Source organism: Notolabrus celidotus, chromosome 7 (genome assembly GCF_009762535.1).
Source record: "Notolabrus celidotus isolate fNotCel1 chromosome 7, fNotCel1.pri, whole genome shotgun sequence".
Classification (NCBI taxonomy): Eukaryota; Metazoa; Chordata; class Actinopteri; order Labriformes; family Labridae; genus Notolabrus; species Notolabrus celidotus.
In genome coordinates this window covers 32,742,537-32,762,219 of record NC_048278.1, presented here as the reverse complement: position 1 = coordinate 32,762,219, position 19,683 = coordinate 32,742,537, and the positions used below count along the sequence as shown (strand labels likewise).

Sequence of the window (19,683 nt, the reverse complement as noted above, 5' to 3'; positions counted from 1 at the left end):
TTGAAATCTTGTGATCAAAAGTGACGAGACTGACACAAACAAATCAGCAAACATAAAAAGACACGAAAATGTGTCTCTTTTTCTTTTCAATTTAAAGTATTTGTTTGAATTTGTGTGGCTGCGGATCAGATGTAGTCAATTGTTTTTATGTGCATGTGTGCACCTATGCATGTGTGACTGTCTAATCAGCATTGTGAATATCATCTCACAGAGTCCAAAAGTCAAACTCAAAGTTCACTTTTCCCTGCAGCCAGTTAAACCAGACTCTGCCCTCAGGTCAACAGTCTTAAAGCTCCTCTAATTGTAGACCTACATCATTATATATATATATGGACTATTTCATGATCTGAAATGACCCTGAGATTTCCAAAACTCCTGACTCAGTGTGATTCACAGCTCCATTTTATTTCAACAAAGGTAGTACACATGTAAACAAACATGTTCTGGTTTCAGCTCGACTTGATTAAAAGTCAAGTTTAGTGTTCACAAAATACTGGCACCTCAATCAAGTTATCTAGTGATGAGTTCGGGTCAAAAATAAATGCTCTTTAATCATGACTGTACCTCTGGATTGGCTTTTTAGTGTTAAAGGAAAACTTTAACATCTTTGGAAAATGTGATCATCGGAGAGCTCACTAAATCAACACCACCCTTACTTCTATGAGATAATTAAAGAGGCAGCAAGGTACGGCTTGGTTGGACTACAGCTCTACCTTGTAAGGAAAATACTGATCCAAATGAGTCAACTCACTTCAATTCATTCAGTATCCCAGCATTCGTCAATCTACACAGAAAAGCACGACCTGGACAGGAAGTCAGGCACGAGGATTGCATGCAACATCCGCCAATTTCAAAATAAAGCACCATATACAGACTGATGCAAGCTACAAACAGCTACATATCAGTGATCCAGGTCGACTACAACAGGACTTTAAGATGATAACTGTGTCAGAAGGTAACAGGGCAACAAAGTGGAGCAGAATTATTCATATTAAACTCATCCAAAACCTGCGAAAAAAACCCTTTATAATTATGCAGCTTACTTAGTGATGATTAAAGCACTAAAGTAATGGAATACTCTCCAAATGAGCAGAAATTCAACCACAGAAAGGCTCTGTGATCTGTTGTTTGTATGTAGTTCTCTCTATGCTGGACCCAGCTGCTCTGAGGTGGCGCTACGCTCCAAACACACGTCCTGTGTAGCAGGGCGCAAGCCATTGGACGGAGCAATCACTGCGTAGCCGTAACGCAACCTGGCGCATCCTGTGTAAATTGGGGGTAAGAGTGGTATTGAGCCTCTCATATCACTTTTGCCAAGAAAGCAAATAAGCAGTTTCCAATATGTTTACCATTCCTCTAAAACTTAGCACAGATCAAATTATGAGTCGCTCAGTACCAGTCTGATCCAGTTTGAACCAAAAGATGGACTGTGTGGCAGCGCCCAAAAAGTGAAGCCAGAAAATAAAGAGCAGGACAGGTGGGTTAAACTTTAAAAATCAAAATACACATCAATGATTTTTTTTCCAAAACATGGTTAGCCCTAATGAGCCCTATATAATGCAACAAATGGGAGACAACACCATGATTGACAGCTCTGTTGACGAATGTGGTTCCTTCAGTGGACTAGCAGGGCAGAGGAGAAATGTCTTCTTCAGATGGACACAAGAAGCTGTTGTGCTGAGGAATGTGCCAACCTGAGGGATCTTTGTTGAGGTTAAACATGTGTTTTGGTCAGCAGAAGAGGCAGGATGTCAATACCAGCAGCTCCACCAGCTGACCCCTACTGCAAAGAGTTTGGTTCAGAGTGCACAAGATGTCAGAGGCCATTGCAGCTAGGTTTTGGCATCACTTTTCTTTAGATGCACCATCCATCGTTATACACCGTCAATGGTTTAATCCCATCCACCACACCTCCTTCCAATCCTGCACCCATCACAAATGTTTCCCTCTTCCTTCAGATATGACGTTCTCCGGCACAGCGCGGGTGTACCACTCGGACCACCCTCCATCGTACACCGACACCCCAGGGTGCCCGCATTCATGGGCCGCCAGCGCCACATGGCACGCAGTCACGGCCGAGCCACACAGGACACACAGAGGACGGCTGAGGTCCACGCCAGCTCGGGCAAACAGAGCTTCGAGTTGATCTTTAGGCAGGAAGTGACTGGATGGGGACAAGAAGGAGTTGAAGGGGATGCTGATGGAGCCGGGGATGTGGCCTGGCTCTGTGTCTGTCAGAGAGGGGAGAGAATGAGAGTGAGGTATGTACCAGCACAATAAAATAACCCTGAGACAGAGGGATACAAATTTGCTTGATTTCTTAAAACTTTCAGAGGAACTGATTTAACATATTTGCACTTACTTACAGTGCAGTAATTGACTGATTTACCACTTGAGGGCAGCGTAACAAGAATCAGAATGAACATGTCAGTCCCTTTTACATTGCATGTTTGAGATAGGACTGTCACAGCTCTGTTACACTTGCAAAATGTACTGCAGCGTAATGGTGGGGCAAAGTTGTGCAGACAGACTTTTCCACAAACACACTTGAAGGAGTCATGGTGTTTCTTGTCATGTTTCTTCTATCTATCTGTCAGTCTGTCTAATCTGTTTATTTATTTATTATTATGTATGTATGTATGTTTTCACTTACTTACATTCTGACTGACTGACTGACTGACTTACTTACTGCCTTACTTACTTACTTACTGCCTGACTTACTGACTTACTGCCTGACTTACTTTCTTTCTTTCTTTCTTACTTACTTACTTACTTTCTTTCTTACTTACTGCCTGACTTACTTTCTTTCTTTCTTACTTTCTTACTTTCTTACTTACTTACTGCCTGATTTACTGACTTACTTTCTTTCTTACTTACCTACTTACTGCCTGACTTACTTTCTTTCTTACTTTCTTACTTACTTACTTACTTACTGCCTGACTGACTGTCGCACGTACGTACATAGTTACTTACTTACTTCCTGACTTACTTTCTTACTTACTGCCTGACTGACTTACTTACTGCCTGACTGACTTACTTACTGACTGACTTACTGACTTACTTACTTACTGACTTACTGCCTGACTGACTGAGGTACGTGCATACTTACTTACTTACTTACTTACTTACTTACTTACTTACTTACTTACTTACTTTCTTACTAACTTACTTACTTATTTACTTACTAACTTACTTACTTACTAACTTACTTACTTACTTACTTACTTACTTACTTACTTACTTACTTACTTACTTACTTACTTACTTACTTACTTACTTACTTACTTACTTTCTTTCTTTCTTTCTTTCTTTCTTTCTTTCTTACTTACTTACTTCCTGACTTACTTTCTTACTTACTTACTTACCTACTTATTTACTTACTAACTTACTTACTTACTAACTTACTTACTTACTTCCTGACTTACTTTCTTACTTTCTTACTTACTTACTTACCTACTTACTGCTTGACTGACTGACTGACTGACTGACTGACTGACTGACTGACTGACTGACTGACTGACTGACTGACTGACTGACTTACTTACTTACTTACTTACTTACTAACTAACTTACCAATATCAGTCTTGCACAGCCAGGTGGAGTATTTCCCCTCTGACAACCAAGCTAGGTCAAAACCTGAAATATGATGGTGACTGGACTTTTGCTGCTGGTCAGGGTCAGAGCTCTTTTCTGCACTTAGACCCGGAGCAGGCTGCTACTCGCAGGAGAGCGAGTGTTGCCATCCTCACAGAGATAGAGCTGAGAGCAGAGATTTCTCTCTGCTTTTCTTATGGTGTTTGAGACATTTTTTTCCCTCCTCAGTCTGCTGTACGGAGTGTACTCGTCCGTGTGTGTGTGTGTGTGTGTGTGTGTGTGTGTGTGTGTGTGTGTGTGTGTGTGTGTGCGCGCACGTGTTTGTGTGTCTGTGTGCACATCTGGGCGGAACTCTGCCATGCAGAGAGCAGACGAGCATGGCTTGTAGACACGCAACCATATAGAGAACAGAAGGATATTTAGTCTGTTTAATAAAAGAACAAGGTATAGACCTGATCTATAAGAGAGGTAACCTTGAATTACTTCTGCGCTGTATAGAAAATAAAATATAGCTTTTAAAGCTCTGCACAAGAAGCCCTGAAAGCCTGGGCACTGAGATTGACTGTAGCCGTCACACAAGTCAACCACATGTGTTGAATGTTTGTCCAGATGTGTGCATATGAGGACAGAAAAAAACGCAGGCATGTCGGAAGAGGGAAAAGTCCAATGATGTTGCACCTCCACCCAAACCAGTGTGATTGAAATGCTGTTTGGTTTTCTTTCCCCTAGATTGTCTCTGTTTGCTCGGACAGCAAACTCATGATGAAAACACAGCTCGCAGCTGCAAACACCAGACAGGGTCAGAGGTCACTGGGCTCAAGAAGTGTTTCATCATTACAGCTGCAGCATGCTATGAGCTACTCAGCATATTGAACTCTGCAATCTGCTGAAGGTTAAAGTACTTTACTGAGAGTTCAGTCACAAATGGAGTTTCACCTTTGGTTGGACACTTTGACTGAACAACAGAGCTTCCTACATGTGTTTCATTGTCTGTGTGTGTGTGTACAGGACTTATGAAGGTTTGGGTGTGTTAAAGTGTGTGTGGAATATGATAAGGCACGTACGATGGGAGTGGCATCACAGTATTCACAATGCTGATTGTAAAGATTTGCAAATCTATAGAGGAGGACAATGTCCACGACCTTTCACTGCTACTGTCTGAAGTCTGTCTGTCTGTCTAAGCATATGGGTCAGTGACTGATAATTAGATCCATGGTAATGCGAGCACGTCCTGTAGACCTGCTCTGTGTTGCTGTTTGAGTTGTTCACTGATTTGAGCTCAGCCTGTCGGTGTGTTTGTTCAGGGTAAACTCTAAAATGAGCTGACGTACGAGGAAGATGTGGACTCAGCAGACGTGGACTCAGCAGACCATGATAACAATGGTTTTCTAAATGCATGTCTTTACTATGCTTAAAGCTGGGTTTGTTTACAGAATATAAAAGTTGATTTCATAATTTTGTAATATAAATCAGCTACTTTTTAGGCCTGTTATGTCCAACAACAGTTTTTGCATTTCAATAACGGCCAAATTCCACCAGATCCGTGTCCGGTCTGTGTCCGATCTGTCACAGCACCGGATCTGTTTCTATTCTAGTCAATGTGTTAACTTCCACTGGATCCGCTCCATTGCATTGGCTCTGTTTCTGATCCGGCAGGTCAAAACGCAATGGATCAGATACGCATCAAACTCAACAGAGCAGATGAAGCGGGACAGGAAGTCAGGCATCAAAACTAAATTAAAACATCCGGTTGATTTTCAGAATAAAACACTGTGTTATCACCAGATCGTTTTTAACTTAACTATGAAAAAGAACGTCATGATGAGCGGAGCCAGGCCTGGAGTCATCAGGTCAGAGGTTTCAGAGGGCAATATGGAACCTCGGTCACATGATTCCAGCTGTCCGGCGATCCTGCTCCGGAGCTGAACCACAGCTGATCGGAGACAAGGATCTGGTGAAAGTCCTGTGTAAGATTTTAAGGGATTTTGCTGCGTCTGTGCTTTTGAACGGCCCCTAAAAAGGAACTAGAGTTGCAAAAGGTATGAAGTAGTCAGGAATGTAATATTCATTCTAGTTGGGTCTGATTTTCTGCTTCAATACTTTAAGTCGATTGAAAAATATACTGTATATATGTTTCTGCCACAGCAGCACAGTGAAGGCCCAGTGTGTCAGCTTCAATACAGAGAAGACAAGTCTTTAATATCTTTGACTTTGGTTTTGATAACAACAACTGTATGTCCGATTGTGGTGTGATGATGATTTAGCATCGGTGTGCAGCGTCCATAATGTCTGGGCCTGCAGTGCAGCCAACAGACATACAGGTGTACAGCTTACCTTACAAACCTGAGTGATCAGAACTGTTAAGACTACAAAACATAACACTTCCTGTGCCACAAGTCCTATCCTTTGCCTGCAGATTTAACATCCAGATCCATTAGCCTGTAACTAACTCTTAAAAGGGAAACAAAGTTGGAAAACATATTTTTTGCAAAGGGATCCATCTGGTACTAGGGAAGCAGAGATGTAGAATAAGCAGAACAACGCCCTGAGAGGATGAATCTGAGATCAGAGTAGGGGGCCACTAAGTGCTGTGCACAGGTACAGTGTACAAAAGCCACAACACAGAGACTTTAATGTATGATTACTCATTTGTGTTCAGTCGGTCTGGATATTGAACACTTATTCTAGTATCAGTTTGAGTTGTCTTCAGCAAATATGATGTTTCAAAAAAATGCAAAAGTGTATTCATTAGTGTTTATAAAACTACATGTTCCTAAAGTTGCACTATTGTGGTATCAGGAGGTTTGTTTCAGTAGTAAGGTGCACAGTCGTTTGATTGCACATCACATTTCACTTTCATTTTGCAGCATGTGCCACAACATCAAATATTCTCAACGACATCATGATATTCCTTTAAACTGTCTTCTTGCTGTTTATTGGTCGGTGACTCCAGGAATTCAGCTGCTGTCATGTTTACTTACAATAAAAACTGAAACAGAATGACACAACTAGCATCCTCTGCATTTACAACTTACTACTAAATACCAAGTCCAGATGCCTTATGGATCAAGATTTGAATTACTACAGTTGACCTAGTTCTTCTTTCTTCCTTTGTTATCTGTGACTGACTGTCTAGTAAATCCTCCATGATATCTCATATAACCAGGTCAATGAATGGTCAGTATCTGATCAGTGACACTCTAAAATATGGTGCTCAATGAATGCATCAATAAGGCTTTACAAATCTCTCTTTACAAATAAAACTCCTGCTGTGTTTTTGGGGGACAAGATGTGCTAGTTGTTTTTGTTTTTATCAGAGACTAAGGTTTAAAATGTAAAATGTGTTCTTATAGACTTGTGAATGTAACTTTGTTTACCTTTGAGCTCCATCAATTTCATTTTTTTTATATGGGTGCACAAACTAATAAAAGCCCTCAAGCTTCTGCTCTCATTTTCCTCTCTTTTCTGTCTTTTCTTTTTTCTCAAATTTACACAAGACCTTCAAAGAAAAGTGTCATCATCACGCAAACTCTGTTGCAGACTTACTGTCTCTGGGCTCAGGGTCCAGTCCTTTGAACCTGCCTGCAGGCCTTGCGTCCACCACCTGGAACTTTCTCGTGTGCAGGTTGTCCAGCATATCCTCATAGGTCTTTATCCAGGAGCGGTTTAAGGATGCTTTGAACTCGGTCGGTGCTGGTCTCGTGTACTGGTCACTCACAGCTCGACCCTCTAGTTCCCAGTTCTTGAGCCCCCCGTTGAGCAACGACACCGAGCTGTGCCCGAATACCCGGAACATCCACCACACGCGGGGCGCAGAGAACGCGCCGAAGTCGCTGGCGTCATACACCACGACGTGCGTGTCGCTCTCTATCCCCAAGTTCCCAACGTAGTCTGCAAAAATCTTCTCGGAGGGCAGCATGTGGTCCAGGGGAGAGGTTTTATCACAACACTGGTCAATGTCAAAGAAAGCTGCGCCAGGAATGTGCCTCTTCTTAAACTCGCTTTTGGCGTTGCGCCGCAATTTTGGCAAATACCAAGAAGTGTCCAAGACGCGCATTTTCCCCTGAACCTTTATAGACTCCGAGAGCCATTTGGAGGTGAGCACAGCTCTCGACTGAAGCGCCATGGTTCGAGGTAGACAGGCTACACAGTTTACTTAACTTATGCTGTGACAAAGGTTGATGGTGGTAGACTATGGAGAAATGTATCCACTGTGGAGAGAGAGAGAGCAACAACAAACACGCCCCCAGTTCACTGTACAACAGCTGGAAGTGAAAGGAGGGGGTGACGCGTCACAAGGCAATTATAACAAGCAGCATTAAAAACAATCAGTGCATTACTTAGTGAAATATATATATTTATAATTTTAGAAATAAACATAGCCTTATTCTTCTTATACAAACATTGCATTTCATTGTATCTATTTTACATTAATTTACCTGTAGGTATGTCATACTAGTTGTCCAATATGATAAGTACATGTCTGCAATGTGCCCTGAAAAGATATCTCAGTGGGCCCAATCACCACAGCCAACCCTACAAAATATAACATTGCTGCTATAATACTGGTTTATTTGCATTAAACAAAAATATATGCTTTAAACTATCCTGGTTAACTGACTCAAATCTAAGCAACATATCAATATATATATATATATTTTTTACAATTTCTCCAAATGTAACTGCACAATATTGACCTTTAGACTGTCCACCCCTTTAAACAAGATTATTTGAAGCCAAGTGACTTGTTGAATAACATAAAAGGGGGCATTATTTGGTATAACCTAACCTCATGAAGTCTAATAAAACAGTTTACTTTCAGTCAGATTCAGCCACACTTGATGCTGTGAAAATATGCCAATTCCCCACTTTAGGCAGGTGCGATCAATCTAGTCGACAGGAAGAGACTCCTCCTTTTTTTCCAGAAAGGAATTCTGAATGTTTGTTTATTTATTCAAACAATTTTAGTTACAAAAGAAAAGCGTAGTAGAAAACACATTTTATTTCAGGCCCATTAAGGGCCCCCCTTCTCACTTGGGCCCTAGGTAGTCAGTCCCACTTTTCCCCCACTACGACGCCCCTGACATTGGCATAGGTTATTGTTTAATAAAGTTGGGGAATACATACATATATTATCTAATTTCTCTGCTTCATTTAAACTTGGTGTTACTCTGCTTGATGTTTTTTATTTATTTTATCACGTTGTTGTATTAATTGTGTTTTAATCTTTCTGTAAAGTGACCTTGAGTGTTGAGAAAGGCGTTTTTAAATCAAATGTATTATTATTATTATTATTATTATTATTATTATTAATATTATTGTTATTATTATTATTATTATTATTATTATTATTATTATTATTATTATTATTATTATTAATAAACATAATGCATGAGGTCATTCAACAAATGTTAAACATTTCATTAGGGTTTTTTTTGTGTATATAATTTGTGTAGTTAAAACACTTTTTTAAATAATATAATATTTAATATAATTTAATTAGATCATAAAGCAATTGCTTTAAGAATATTATTATTATTATTATTATTATTATTATTATTATTATTATTGTTATTTTTATTATTATTGTGATTATTATTATCATCATTGTTATTATTTGTAGTAGTTTTAGTAAAGGTAGATGTAAGAGAGTAATAAAGTGTAAGCGTTTGCAAAGATGGAACTAAAATCGTGTTTGACTATTTTCTAGCCGGTTGCTTTAACGTGCTGCACAAGAGCATCAAACCGGATGTTGATAGAGTCGCACGTTGCTGCTCATATCTCAGCGCTAATATCTGTGAATTTTGACAGAACCCGACTGTATTGACTCGTGATGTCTGCGTCGTTGATCAGAAGAGGACTGGAGCTGCTCAGTGAAGACATTAAAGGTTGGTGTAGCTGCTAGCTTAAACTGAAGTAAGCTACATTAGCACTGGACATCAGAATCCTCTCTCATCCCGGACCAGTGTTGCTGATTTAAAACCTCAATTAATCCTAATTTTGTTATAACTGTTCCCCCCAATCTTAAGTGTGTGTTTTCACTCCAGATGCCAGTAAAGGGAAAAAGACGAAGAAGCAGCAGCAGCAGCAGACTCCCAGCTCGGCATCAGTCATGGAGCTGGTGAGCACCAAGCGACAGGGGGTCACCAAGCAGGTCAAACGGCTGCAGGGGCGCCTGGGACCCGGCAAGAGCAAAGCTACAGTCAAAGACAAGAGGATCAAGTCTGCAGTGGGTCAGTTACAGCACACATCTAGATACATGTCAATGAGTAATCCAGGTTTCATTACAGCAAGATGCAGCTAAGTTGTATTATGTATGTATCCTTAAACAGGGTTGTCTGTCTGGAGTGAGATTTTTCACCTTTCGACATTACAAATGTCAGGGAAATCCTCCTAAAACAGCTGATCTTTATTGGGATTAATCAAAGTCACTTTAAATTATGAAAGGTGTATACACTGGGTACTATTTGTCATGAGTTTGAATGTGATTGGTTAATTCTGAACACAGCCACATCCCTAGTTATAAGAGGGTGTGTACACTTTTGCAACCACATTATTATTATTACTATTTTTTTTTTGTATTCTTCCCCCTAAAAGATTATTTTTTTCTTCAATTGAATTGTTCATGTTATAGGTCACATTACAGGTGGAAAAAGTGCTGACATGATTTATCTTGGTCTCATTTTTTTACATCACAAAACCTGGCATTTTAACAGGGGTGTTTAAACTTTTACACACTGTACATGTGTATCCTACTCTACTAAAGTACACTTGTTTAACCATCTTGCTCTGAAGTCTGAACTAACTCTTCCTCTGTTGTTTTAATCATAGATGAGTTCAGGAAGAAGCAGCGGAAAAGCCAGATGAGTGCTAACCTCAAGTACTTCATGGAAACCAGCTGCAAAGCGACAGACTCTGACACGTTGAAGGTAAGAAGGGAGGAAGTGCTCTCTTACTGCACATCTTTTATCAGTAGTGATGGATCTCCTTTGACTATACTTTTACGAGCAACACAATGCCTTTCAAGAAGTTTCCATACATATCAGATTGATGTATACAGCATATAATAAAGGATCTTACAAGTCTGACATTTCTGATGTATTACAATTTATAAGTGTGTTAAAAGAAGCATTGTTTGTGGTCAATGTCAGTCAATCATTTCAAATCATTCTACTTCTAAAATGTGTATGCTTTTGCTTCCTTTTACCTTTTATGAAGTAAATTTAACCCTCTCTCTCTCCATGTAGATCCTGAACCACAATACAGGAAGACAGTCCAGGAATCGCCCCGAGCCACCGGCCAAGAAAACCAAGGAGACAGAGTCTATGTTCACAGAGGAGGAGTTTCAGCAGTTCCAGAAGGAATACTTTGGTAGGACTGTGGAGAAGAAATAATGAAGCGCACCAAAACAAAGAGACACTGCAGACACGACAGAGACACCACAGCTGTGTTTCCATGACTATATTTGATTCCTGGGCCAGAATATGTTCTGGAGGTTGGATTCACTTCACATGTCTCAGCAATGGAAGAAGACAACTCTGCTGGGATGCGTTTACATGAGCTATACACCTTGCATCTCAGGAAAATGTGATCTGCTTATTTCCATGGGATATGTTGATGCCTTCACTCACCAGTCATTAACTAAAGTCAACTGTAGCTTATTAAAAGAATCGATGTTCTGATGAGCTGCACATTTTTTCATCAAGGCAGAGCCACAATGTCATCTAAGATCTTATTTGACTCACTTCATTTTCACACCTTCTAAATGTAGAGTGCATGAGCTTTGTTGGAAAAACCCACTCACAATAAAAAAATACCATATTTTCTAAAATATATATGACATGTCAGTTTGTATTACTGAAATTCTGTATTCTTTCTGGTTTTTTTTCATCTGCTCTCCTTCAAAACAGTTCCTATCTTGATATTCCAGTCGTATTCCAGCTACAACGACTGAACATTTCCATAACAGATGAATCTGCAAATAATATAATAATAATATTACATTTTATTTATCAAGCACTTTTCTGAATACTCAGAGAAGCTGCACAGAGGATAAAAACATCATATAAAACAACAGATTAATAAAAACATGAATGAAACGCATAAAATAAATGTATTATTTTGAAGGTGGACAGGTTGGGGCAGTTTCGAATGTTTAGTGGTAAGGTGTTCCAGGGGGTGGAGGCAGCGACAGAGAAAGCTCTATCCCCCCATGTTCAGTGCTTGGTGTCAGGTGGTAGGGAGAGGAGGTGGGCGTTGGAGGATTGGAGGTTACTGGAGGGGGTGTGGTGGTGGAGCTGGTCGATGAGGTAGGGGGCCTGGTTATGGGGGCCTTTGTGGTGAGGAGGAGGATTTTAAAATGTATTCGCTGTTTAATAGGGAGCCAGTGGAAGTTTTGGAGGACAGGGGGGGGGTGTGAGTGAGCAGGCGGGCGGCAGAGTTCTGGATATATTGTAGTTTCTTTATTCATTTTACCAGGTAAGTCAATTGAGAACCAATTCTCATTTACAATAACGACCTGGACGAAGAGGCAACACAGGTGCATGACAATAAATAAATAAATAAAAAAGACAGAGGACATACAGAGAAACTTAGAGACAGAACAATACAATACTAAAATATGACAGGAGTACTAATTATGATCTTTAGCAATGAGTATTTCCTTAAACTTAAAAAGACGGAAGGCTGCAAAGCATGCAGTTAACCACCAGGGGGCATTCCATCTCTCACCCCAGTTACTGAGTTCAATGAGTTTAACCAAAAGCTGCAATGAATTCACAAGACTCTCCTTATATGGTGCAAAAGGCAGTGGAGATTGAAGTGTAAATTTAGAGAAGTAAGGAAGAATAAGTGATGAAAGGTTCAGTAAGTGATTAAAAAAACACATTTTAAGTTTCCACCCTACTGCTAAAGTTGGTTGCTAGTTTAATTGTCTTGATAGGGGTAAAATCTTCCTTAAATAAAGATAAATGCATTCATGAAGCTTGCATTGAAAAGACAATGTGAGAACTGTGAGATCTCATTAATGTAACTGTAATGTGAATGAACAACACGGGATCTATGAAATGAAATTTGATTTCTTTGTTTTGTTTTGTTTTTGTTTTTATTTTATTTTTTTATTCTTTGGAATCAAGATGACTAATTATTTGAGTCACAGGATGTACTGATGTATTTGGACCTGCACACTCAATAAAATCAAATTATATTATATATATATATATATATAAAAAAAAGAATGTAAGATAAACTACAGATGTAAATCCATAAAAAGTTCAAGTGATATGTGTCTCTATGTGTTATGTAATGTTTTTTGTGCTTTATGTTAAAATTATGATGTTTCTCCTCCAGTCTTTAGCTTTAAATGAAAGCCAGGAAACTCTGCCTTCCCTCAATGTTTACATTCTGCATTTGACCTACATTTGCCGTAGGGAGGCACTCGTGCGTTGGTTGTGCTTCATATGGATCTACTTTTTCAGTTCTCTTTTATGCATCCAACCAATCACAGAGAGTTCTGGGGCGTAGTAATACCATTGATGCGTTTCCAGCTCTACGCTTCTACAGCCGCCCAGTTAAAGAGAACTTTATTCGATGTTACTTGGAAATTCAAAGGAAACTCCCCTCACTCTCACAAGCGCTGCTATTCATGTTCACACCTCACACTGACAACAGACAGACGCCCACGGCGGAGTGATACCGCGGAGGAATGGCACACGGCCGTGCCTCGTCCTATATATACGCTCGAGAGCTTCTCTGTCAGCCTGTCCTTCGTTCCCGTTTACACAAAGTGACATCATTGATTCTAGCAGGACGCTCTCCCGCCTTAACATGGCAGTTTAAAGGCGTGCGCGGCTACATTTGCAGCGGCAAAAACCCGGCAGTGCAAGGCGAAGCACTGGCTATTTCTGGCAAAATGGCGTAAGTATTTTTTTGGCTTCCTTGAGTTGATAATGGCAACTTTACTTGTCAGCGTGTATTCATCACACACTTGTTGAGTGCAGTCATGGGCCTGGAGTTGTATGCCTTCATGTAAGAACTACTTAATTATGATTAATGTGCATTTCTACATGAGTGTCAAATTACAGACTGTCAGAACAAGTAGTCCCAGCTGTCCTGCTGTTACAGGGCGTACACACGGTTCACTTATTTAACAGTGACGAGTTTTCAGGTATATTTTTATGTGAATTAAAACGACATAAATACTGTTAAAAAATCTCCACGTCCTATATGTTTATGTTTGTCAAACATAGACAACGTGGCACGTCCAAAATGGCGCGCAGTGTCTTCTCCACTCAGCCGTTGTACAGATGGCACTGGTGTTGTGAAAATGGCGGTTGCCCCGCCCACAGCTCGGCCGTGAGTCACCGTTGTGGGCGGAGCCACCGAGCAAAGCATGACCAAATTAGGAAATGTTATCCCCCGGTGGAGGGCGGAGCTCTGACGCTTCAGTGGAAGGATTAGCCAAAATTAGCTTCCCCCTCCCCCTGTTGTAACCGCCTTAACGACCTAAAGCACGAGCCGACAGGGAAGCTGCATTCAATCAATCAAGCTTTATTTATAAAAAAACTTTCAGACAAATCAAATGCAACACAAAGAGCTTTACAGCGATTGAAAAACAAGAAAGAAGCAGAAATAAAACAATGGCAAGACATATAAGGGGAAAATAATAATAAAAATGAATATTAAAATAAAATGGAGACTAATGCACACCAACAATAAAGTATGTGTAATTAAAATAAATGAAAGCATCAAAATTAAGAATACAAATGGTTAAAATAAATAGATTTAAAAAGGGTGAATTAGTAAATAAATAAAATGAATAAATAAATAAAAATAGAATAAGATAACAGTTAAAATTACTAAAATAGTAAAGCAACATTTAAATCAATATTACAGTAAAAGCAAAGTAATAGAATTGTTAAACTGTACATATAAGCCAGACTGAATAAATAAGTTTTTAGTTTACAATTAAAAGTCTCAATATTAGCACCATGAAGGTAATTAGTCAGGAAATGTATACTTTTTGCAGCAGGTGTAAACACTATGTAGAGTTTCCCTTTTTAATACACTTAAAATTGGCCCATTTAAATGTGCTCAGTCATGAAGCATCATTTAAACATTCAATTTTTTTTGCATTTACTTCCTGAGCACACAATTTAAATGTATTCCCAATTTCCTCACTAAAACAATCTCTTCCATGTGCTTCTCCTTCCTCAGGTCTCTCTCGGCAACCACCCTCAGCTTTGCTGCCGTCGACAGCACAACAGACCCGCTCGACTTGCTCACATCAGACTTGTCGTTGTCTTTATTCACTCTCTCACGGCTACAACTGACCAGCAGCAGCCATGACACTCTCCCAGCTCGCCTTGGAGGACGTGGAGGCCCTGTGCTTAGGTTTGTGATGTGACGATGACTCATGTTCCCAAAGCACCACTTCAAACAGAGCAGTCAGAAGGATGATAAGCTAGAGCAGATATCAGATCTGACATTTTCACATAGTACAGGAAGTAAAAACTCAAATTGTAATTCCCCTGGCTAGATGTTTTGTCATCAAATGGCAAAACAGACATCAGAGATATTTAAAAACAAGTGTTGTGTTTAATGTCACACTCAAACTCAGCATCCTTCTCCACAGGGCCCTCGTTTCTGATGGCTGACCCCATGGGGCCCCTTCTGGACCAGGATGAAGAAGAAGCTCTTTCTCCCTCCTCCTCTCTAGAGGGGAAGGCGCCAGCTTCGCCCCCTCTGTCTTTCTCCTCCTACGCATCTTCCCTGTCTCCCTATCAGACCTTGTCCTCACCACTCTCTTCTGCATCCCCTCCTGCCTCTCCTCTTCCTTTCACTCTCTCCCATTCCTCCTTCCCGGGAACCAAGGCCGGAGTGGACTCACTGTCCCTCCCCTGGCTGGGTGCCAGCGACCTGCTCGATGCCCATATTGGAGCAGACGATGTCAAAGGTGAGAGTGAAGGAGTCCGAGCGTTTAAAATAAAATCTAGGAAGGATTTTCCCCTCCTCATAGAAGGGCAGAGGGGTACTCTAGGTTCCCTCGCAGGCTTGTCCAGGATTGTAACATTTAAACGTACTCAGTTATTCTCCTGAAGTCTGAACAGGGGGAGTGAAGTCTGTTATCTTTTGCAAGCCACCACACACACACACGGACTGAAAATCAAAGACATGAACAAGTAATTAGTGGGAGGGTTGGGCAACTAAGAGCTGGCTTGGTGAGCAGCTTTCAGGTGTGGTGTGGTGCTGAGACTGGCTCAAACTAGTTTTGTTCAGTGTATCACATTACAATGACGTCAAACCTTTTGTGTTATATCTTTAGTTTCTGTGTCGCTCTGTCTCTTTTCGCATGTGTTAAATGTCAAAGGATCCTGTTCTTGAGGGACAATTAAAGTGTTTACACACTTCAAAGAAATTTCACAACATAGAGATTACATGTTTGGTTCTTGAGCCTGCCAAACCAGGAAGTTCTGTCTTAAAATAGTCCCTGGTTGAATATTAACAATCAAATTAATCTCTGTCAACAGATGACTCCTTCGCAGGCATGGACTGGATGTCGGAAAAAATCGACCTGAGCGAATTTGATTTGGAGTCTCTAATTGGCTCCTGCTCATCCGATGAGTCCCCCAGCTCCCCCGAGGATCTCCTGGCCTCCCTCGACTCCCACATGGATTTGGATCTAGAGTCCTTCAACACGACCACCAACTCTGACTCAAACAACCTGGGGCTGGAGCTCTCGCTGCCCAGCACCCCCGCTCTTCCTCTTGAGCTCCCTCTCCCTGAGGCAGCTGAGGCCAGCAAGATGGAGTTGTTTCCTGAACAGGAGGTTGTTATGAAGTCTGAGCCTCCCTCCCCGGTCCCCTCTCCTCCTCCACCCTCCTCTCCAGTCTGCACACTGGAGCTGGGAAGTGAAGTGGATGTCCTTGATGCTGAGAAAACAGCAACATCCATCACAGCCACCATCATTCCAGATCCCAGCGGGAGCATTCAGACCAGCAGCCCCATCGTGCTGTCCCTCCCCACCACCGGCCACATCGTGGTGGTGCTCACCAACGAAGAAGAGCCCACCCTCTTGGCTCTCCCCGACCAGTCCATAAAGACCTCACCGCCATCGAGCGACTGCGACAGCGACTCTGGCATCGAGTCTGGCGACGGCTCGCCTTCTCGCCTCCCCTCCCCTCCTCCAACCCCCTCTCCATCTGCTGGTTCCTCCAGGACCAAACCTTACACCAAACCAGAGCCCAACGCCACCCCCTCTCCCTCAGCAAAAGTCAAGTCCGTATCCGGTGCTCCTAAAGTAGTGGAGAAGAAGCTGAAGAAGATGGAGCAGAACAAGACAGCTGCCACCCGCTACCGACAAAAGAAGAGGTCGGAGCAGGAGCTGCTCGGCTCCGAGATGGACGATCTGGAGAAGAGGAACCACGAGTTGAAGGAGAAGGCGGAGTCCATCAGCCGAGAGATCCAGTACCTGAAAGATCTGATGGAGGAAGTCCGTAAGCACCGACGTGGAAAGACCAGCTCGGCAGCTCAGTAACCAGTTTGTGTGTGTAAGGCAAACAGTCGTGAGGTGGTTGTGTTTCTGCTCTAAACACTTGCAAGTATGATTTAGGAGAGGAGAGGAATGCAAGAGCCGATGCATGAAGCAGGCCGCCGTGAAGAGGGAACAGCTGGATGAAGAGGAGAGCCTCTGAAAGTTGAGATTATTAGTGTAGAGCAGGGGGCTGGGGGGTAGTCAGGTGAAGCATCTGTACATGCTTGTCTCTCAGTCCCCCTGTTAGATCCCCAGGATACACTCCCCGTTTGAAAGAGCGGCAGGGTGTGTATTTACCTTGTAGACTAGGCATGCTAATCATGAGTCACTGTAATCTCTGGTAGTGTTGTAGACCCAATTCCTTTTTGAAGACACTCCCAGCATCATGCCAGACCAGTCCCCGCTCAGTTTCAGTGAAATAACTCCCGTGTTCATAGAGTGAGACACCACTTCTACCTTGACGTTACCCACCGTCACCCCATTTCAACCTTCCTCTTAACAGCTTCCAGTCCAGAAAGGGGCCTCAGCCTATTTATGAATTCTCGATGTTACACTGTCAACACAACATGGATGTTTTTGTGTATATAGTTTTCTCCTTCGCTTGCCAAATGTGGCTTTCGTTATTTAATGCTGGGTACACCTGATAGTTGATCTAGTTGCTCAGAGTCTTGTAGTGCAGCTGTTTGGCTTGTAAAAACAATGCTCTTCTTTCTTTTTCTAATAAATGTCTATCAGTAATCAAGTGACTCGTGTCCTTTTTACTTGTGAAAACAATGTTGGAACTCATGTTTGGAGCCATGTCAGAACTGGAAACTCTCAAAACTACAAGTTATCTTATTCTTTACTAACAAATGGCATTAAATAAAAGTAGTTTCACAGACTTTTAAATGTAGTTTGTTTTAAGTTATACTTTTGGGGCTTTTTACACCTTTTATTTATAGAGGAGAGGACGGTGGACATTGTAGGAAACTGGGAGAGAGTAGGGGAATAACATGCAGGAAAGAGGCCTGCTACATGGGCGTGCAACTTAACCATTAGGCTAAGTCTGCCTAAAATATAAATTGCAACTTAGACCAATACAAAAAAAATTAGCAAGCACTTGAATCTGAAGCTTAAAACGTGTATCGTCTTGATATATGATCAAGTGTAAATATTGTCTTATTCACCAGCTTTCTAACAAAACAAAACTTCCTGATGTTTTGTCTGAGTTCACAGTAAAAAAATGACCCACATTTCCAGATGTTTTTTTAAAAACGTTAGTATTTTCATCCATTATCAGACATAACAAATGTAAAACTGGTACTTTAAATGCAGCACAGTGAAATATAAGGTTGTCCTGAAAAATATGGTCTAGATCTGGGTTGGATAAATCTAATTTAGTAGCTTATATTTTGAAAAGATTAATATGAATGGACCCAAATTGAAAATGAATAATCTTCATAATGATACAAAAAAAATGTCTATGCTCAATTGTGTACAGTAGGTTCAGTGGCAGAGAAAAATAGGCCCAAATTTAAAATATGACAGGCAAGGCAAGTTTATTTATGAAGCACCATTCATGAAAGAGCAATTCAAAGTGCTTTACAGAGTTAAAAACAAAAACCAGAACATACACAAAACATACTGTAAACACTTCAAACATTAACATTTTATGCGGCCAGTTATGTTTGATCTTCACTCTCTCTTCTCTCTCCCTCTCTCTGTACTTATGGAACTTAACGTACATAGTAAATAGTATTGGGTCTTATTATTCATTTAAATTAGGAGGGATTATTAGAAATAATCAGCCCCCCTTCACTGTTCTGAAGTCCATAACTTGCAGAGTCTTACTGTCCTTTATTAAGTCAGAATTCTGAAATTAAAGTCACAAATCTGTGAACAAAGTCTGAATTCTGACTTTAAATTCAGAATTCTGAGAAAAAGTCAGAACTCTGACTTTTTCTCAGGAGGTTTTTCCAGGTCTGTGCTGCATAATAATAATTCTCCATGCTTTCTTCTGACCCTTCAGACGGTCAGTAGGCCAGCCCCAGATGATAGTGAAAACAATGACTTGGGTTGGTCAAACTTGAGCACGTTATTGTACCAGGAACACACACACAATAATACAACAGCTGTTTAAAGGGAAACAGATGACAGGGCTCCATTTCAAGGACATGCTGGTGTGCTGGTTTCAGCCTGCTCGGTTTTACTGTACTAGGATTTACATGTTCTCTTCGCTCCAGTGATACAGCCTCTGTCTTCCTCGGCTTTGTTTGATGTGATTAAACAGTAGTGACATTAGGCTGGCTTACTGGGGCCAGCTGAAGGGCGTGAACTCTCAGGGTTGACCTACATAGACCAAAGCAAACCTGGGAGTCTTGAGATGTTAAAAGTTAGGTAGTAAGACGCTGCAATGAATCAATCAATCAATCAGACTTTATTTATAAAGAACTTTTCATACAATGACATTGTAACACAAATGTCATTGACACTGTGAGCTGTACCTTGTATGGCTTTCCAAAGATGCTTGTTTGAGCTGTATTTCTTTCCATTACTGTAAATTATCTTCTTCAGTATTG

At 41.0% G+C, this 19,683-nt stretch overlaps 3 protein-coding genes across 3 annotated transcripts; 2 read left to right on the top strand and 1 right to left on the bottom strand.

The window, feature by feature from the left end:
• Positions 1-386: 386 nt before the first annotated feature.
• On the bottom strand, positions 387-7,827 carry zgc:162544 (3-mercaptopyruvate sulfurtransferase). Its single transcript, XM_034687655.1, has 2 exons — positions 7,141-7,827; positions 387-2,231 (listed from the first exon to the last, which is right to left on the bottom strand). Exons 1-2 carry the CDS (start codon positions 7,718-7,720, stop codon positions 1,933-1,935), a joined length of 879 nt encoding a protein of 292 aa, XP_034543546.1. The 5' UTR covers positions 7,721-7,827; the 3' UTR covers positions 387-1,932.
• Positions 7,828-9,305: 1,478 nt separating this feature from the next.
• Positions 9,306-11,429, top strand: rps19bp1 (ribosomal protein S19 binding protein 1). The gene is made up of 4 exons (XM_034687661.1): positions 9,306-9,482; positions 9,642-9,827; positions 10,426-10,523; positions 10,842-11,429. The coding sequence occupies exons 1-4, from the start codon at positions 9,428-9,430 to the stop codon at positions 10,986-10,988; spliced, it is 486 nt and encodes a 161-aa protein (XP_034543552.1). The 5' UTR covers positions 9,306-9,427; the 3' UTR covers positions 10,989-11,429.
• Positions 11,430-13,166: 1,737 nt separating this feature from the next.
• Positions 13,167-17,867, top strand: atf4a (activating transcription factor 4a). Its single transcript, XM_034687636.1, has 4 exons — positions 13,167-13,509; positions 14,809-14,985; positions 15,227-15,547; positions 16,122-17,867. The coding sequence occupies exons 2-4, from the start codon at positions 14,937-14,939 to the stop codon at positions 17,126-17,128; spliced, it is 1,377 nt and encodes a 458-aa protein (XP_034543527.1). The 5' UTR covers positions 13,167-13,509; positions 14,809-14,936; the 3' UTR covers positions 17,129-17,867.
• Positions 17,868-19,683: the final 1,816 nt, after the last annotated feature.

Bases quoted from the DNA above. Each gene is read 5' to 3' on its own strand.
- zgc:162544 (XM_034687655.1), bottom strand. From the start codon at position 7,720: ATGGCGCTTCAGTCGAGAGCTGTGCTCACCTCCAAATGGCTCTCGGAG. The intron at 2,232-7,140 runs GTAAGTCTGCAA...CCTCTCTGACAG, and splicing joins GGACCCTGAGCCCAGAGACA to ACACAGAGCCAGGCCACATC.
- rps19bp1 (XM_034687661.1), top strand. From the start codon at position 9,428: ATGTCTGCGTCGTTGATCAGAAGAGGACTGGAGCTGCTCAGTGAAGAC. The intron at 9,483-9,641 runs GTTGGTGTAGCT...TTTTCACTCCAG, and splicing joins GCTCAGTGAAGACATTAAAG to ATGCCAGTAAAGGGAAAAAG. The intron at 10,524-10,841 runs GTAAGAAGGGAG...CTCTCCATGTAG, and splicing joins CAGACTCTGACACGTTGAAG to ATCCTGAACCACAATACAGG.
- atf4a (XM_034687636.1), top strand. From the start codon at position 14,937: ATGACACTCTCCCAGCTCGCCTTGGAGGACGTGGAGGCCCTGTGCTTA. The intron at 14,986-15,226 runs GTTTGTGATGTG...CCTTCTCCACAG, and splicing joins CGTGGAGGCCCTGTGCTTAG to GGCCCTCGTTTCTGATGGCT. The intron at 15,548-16,121 runs GTGAGAGTGAAG...CTCTGTCAACAG, and splicing joins TGGAGCAGACGATGTCAAAG to ATGACTCCTTCGCAGGCATG.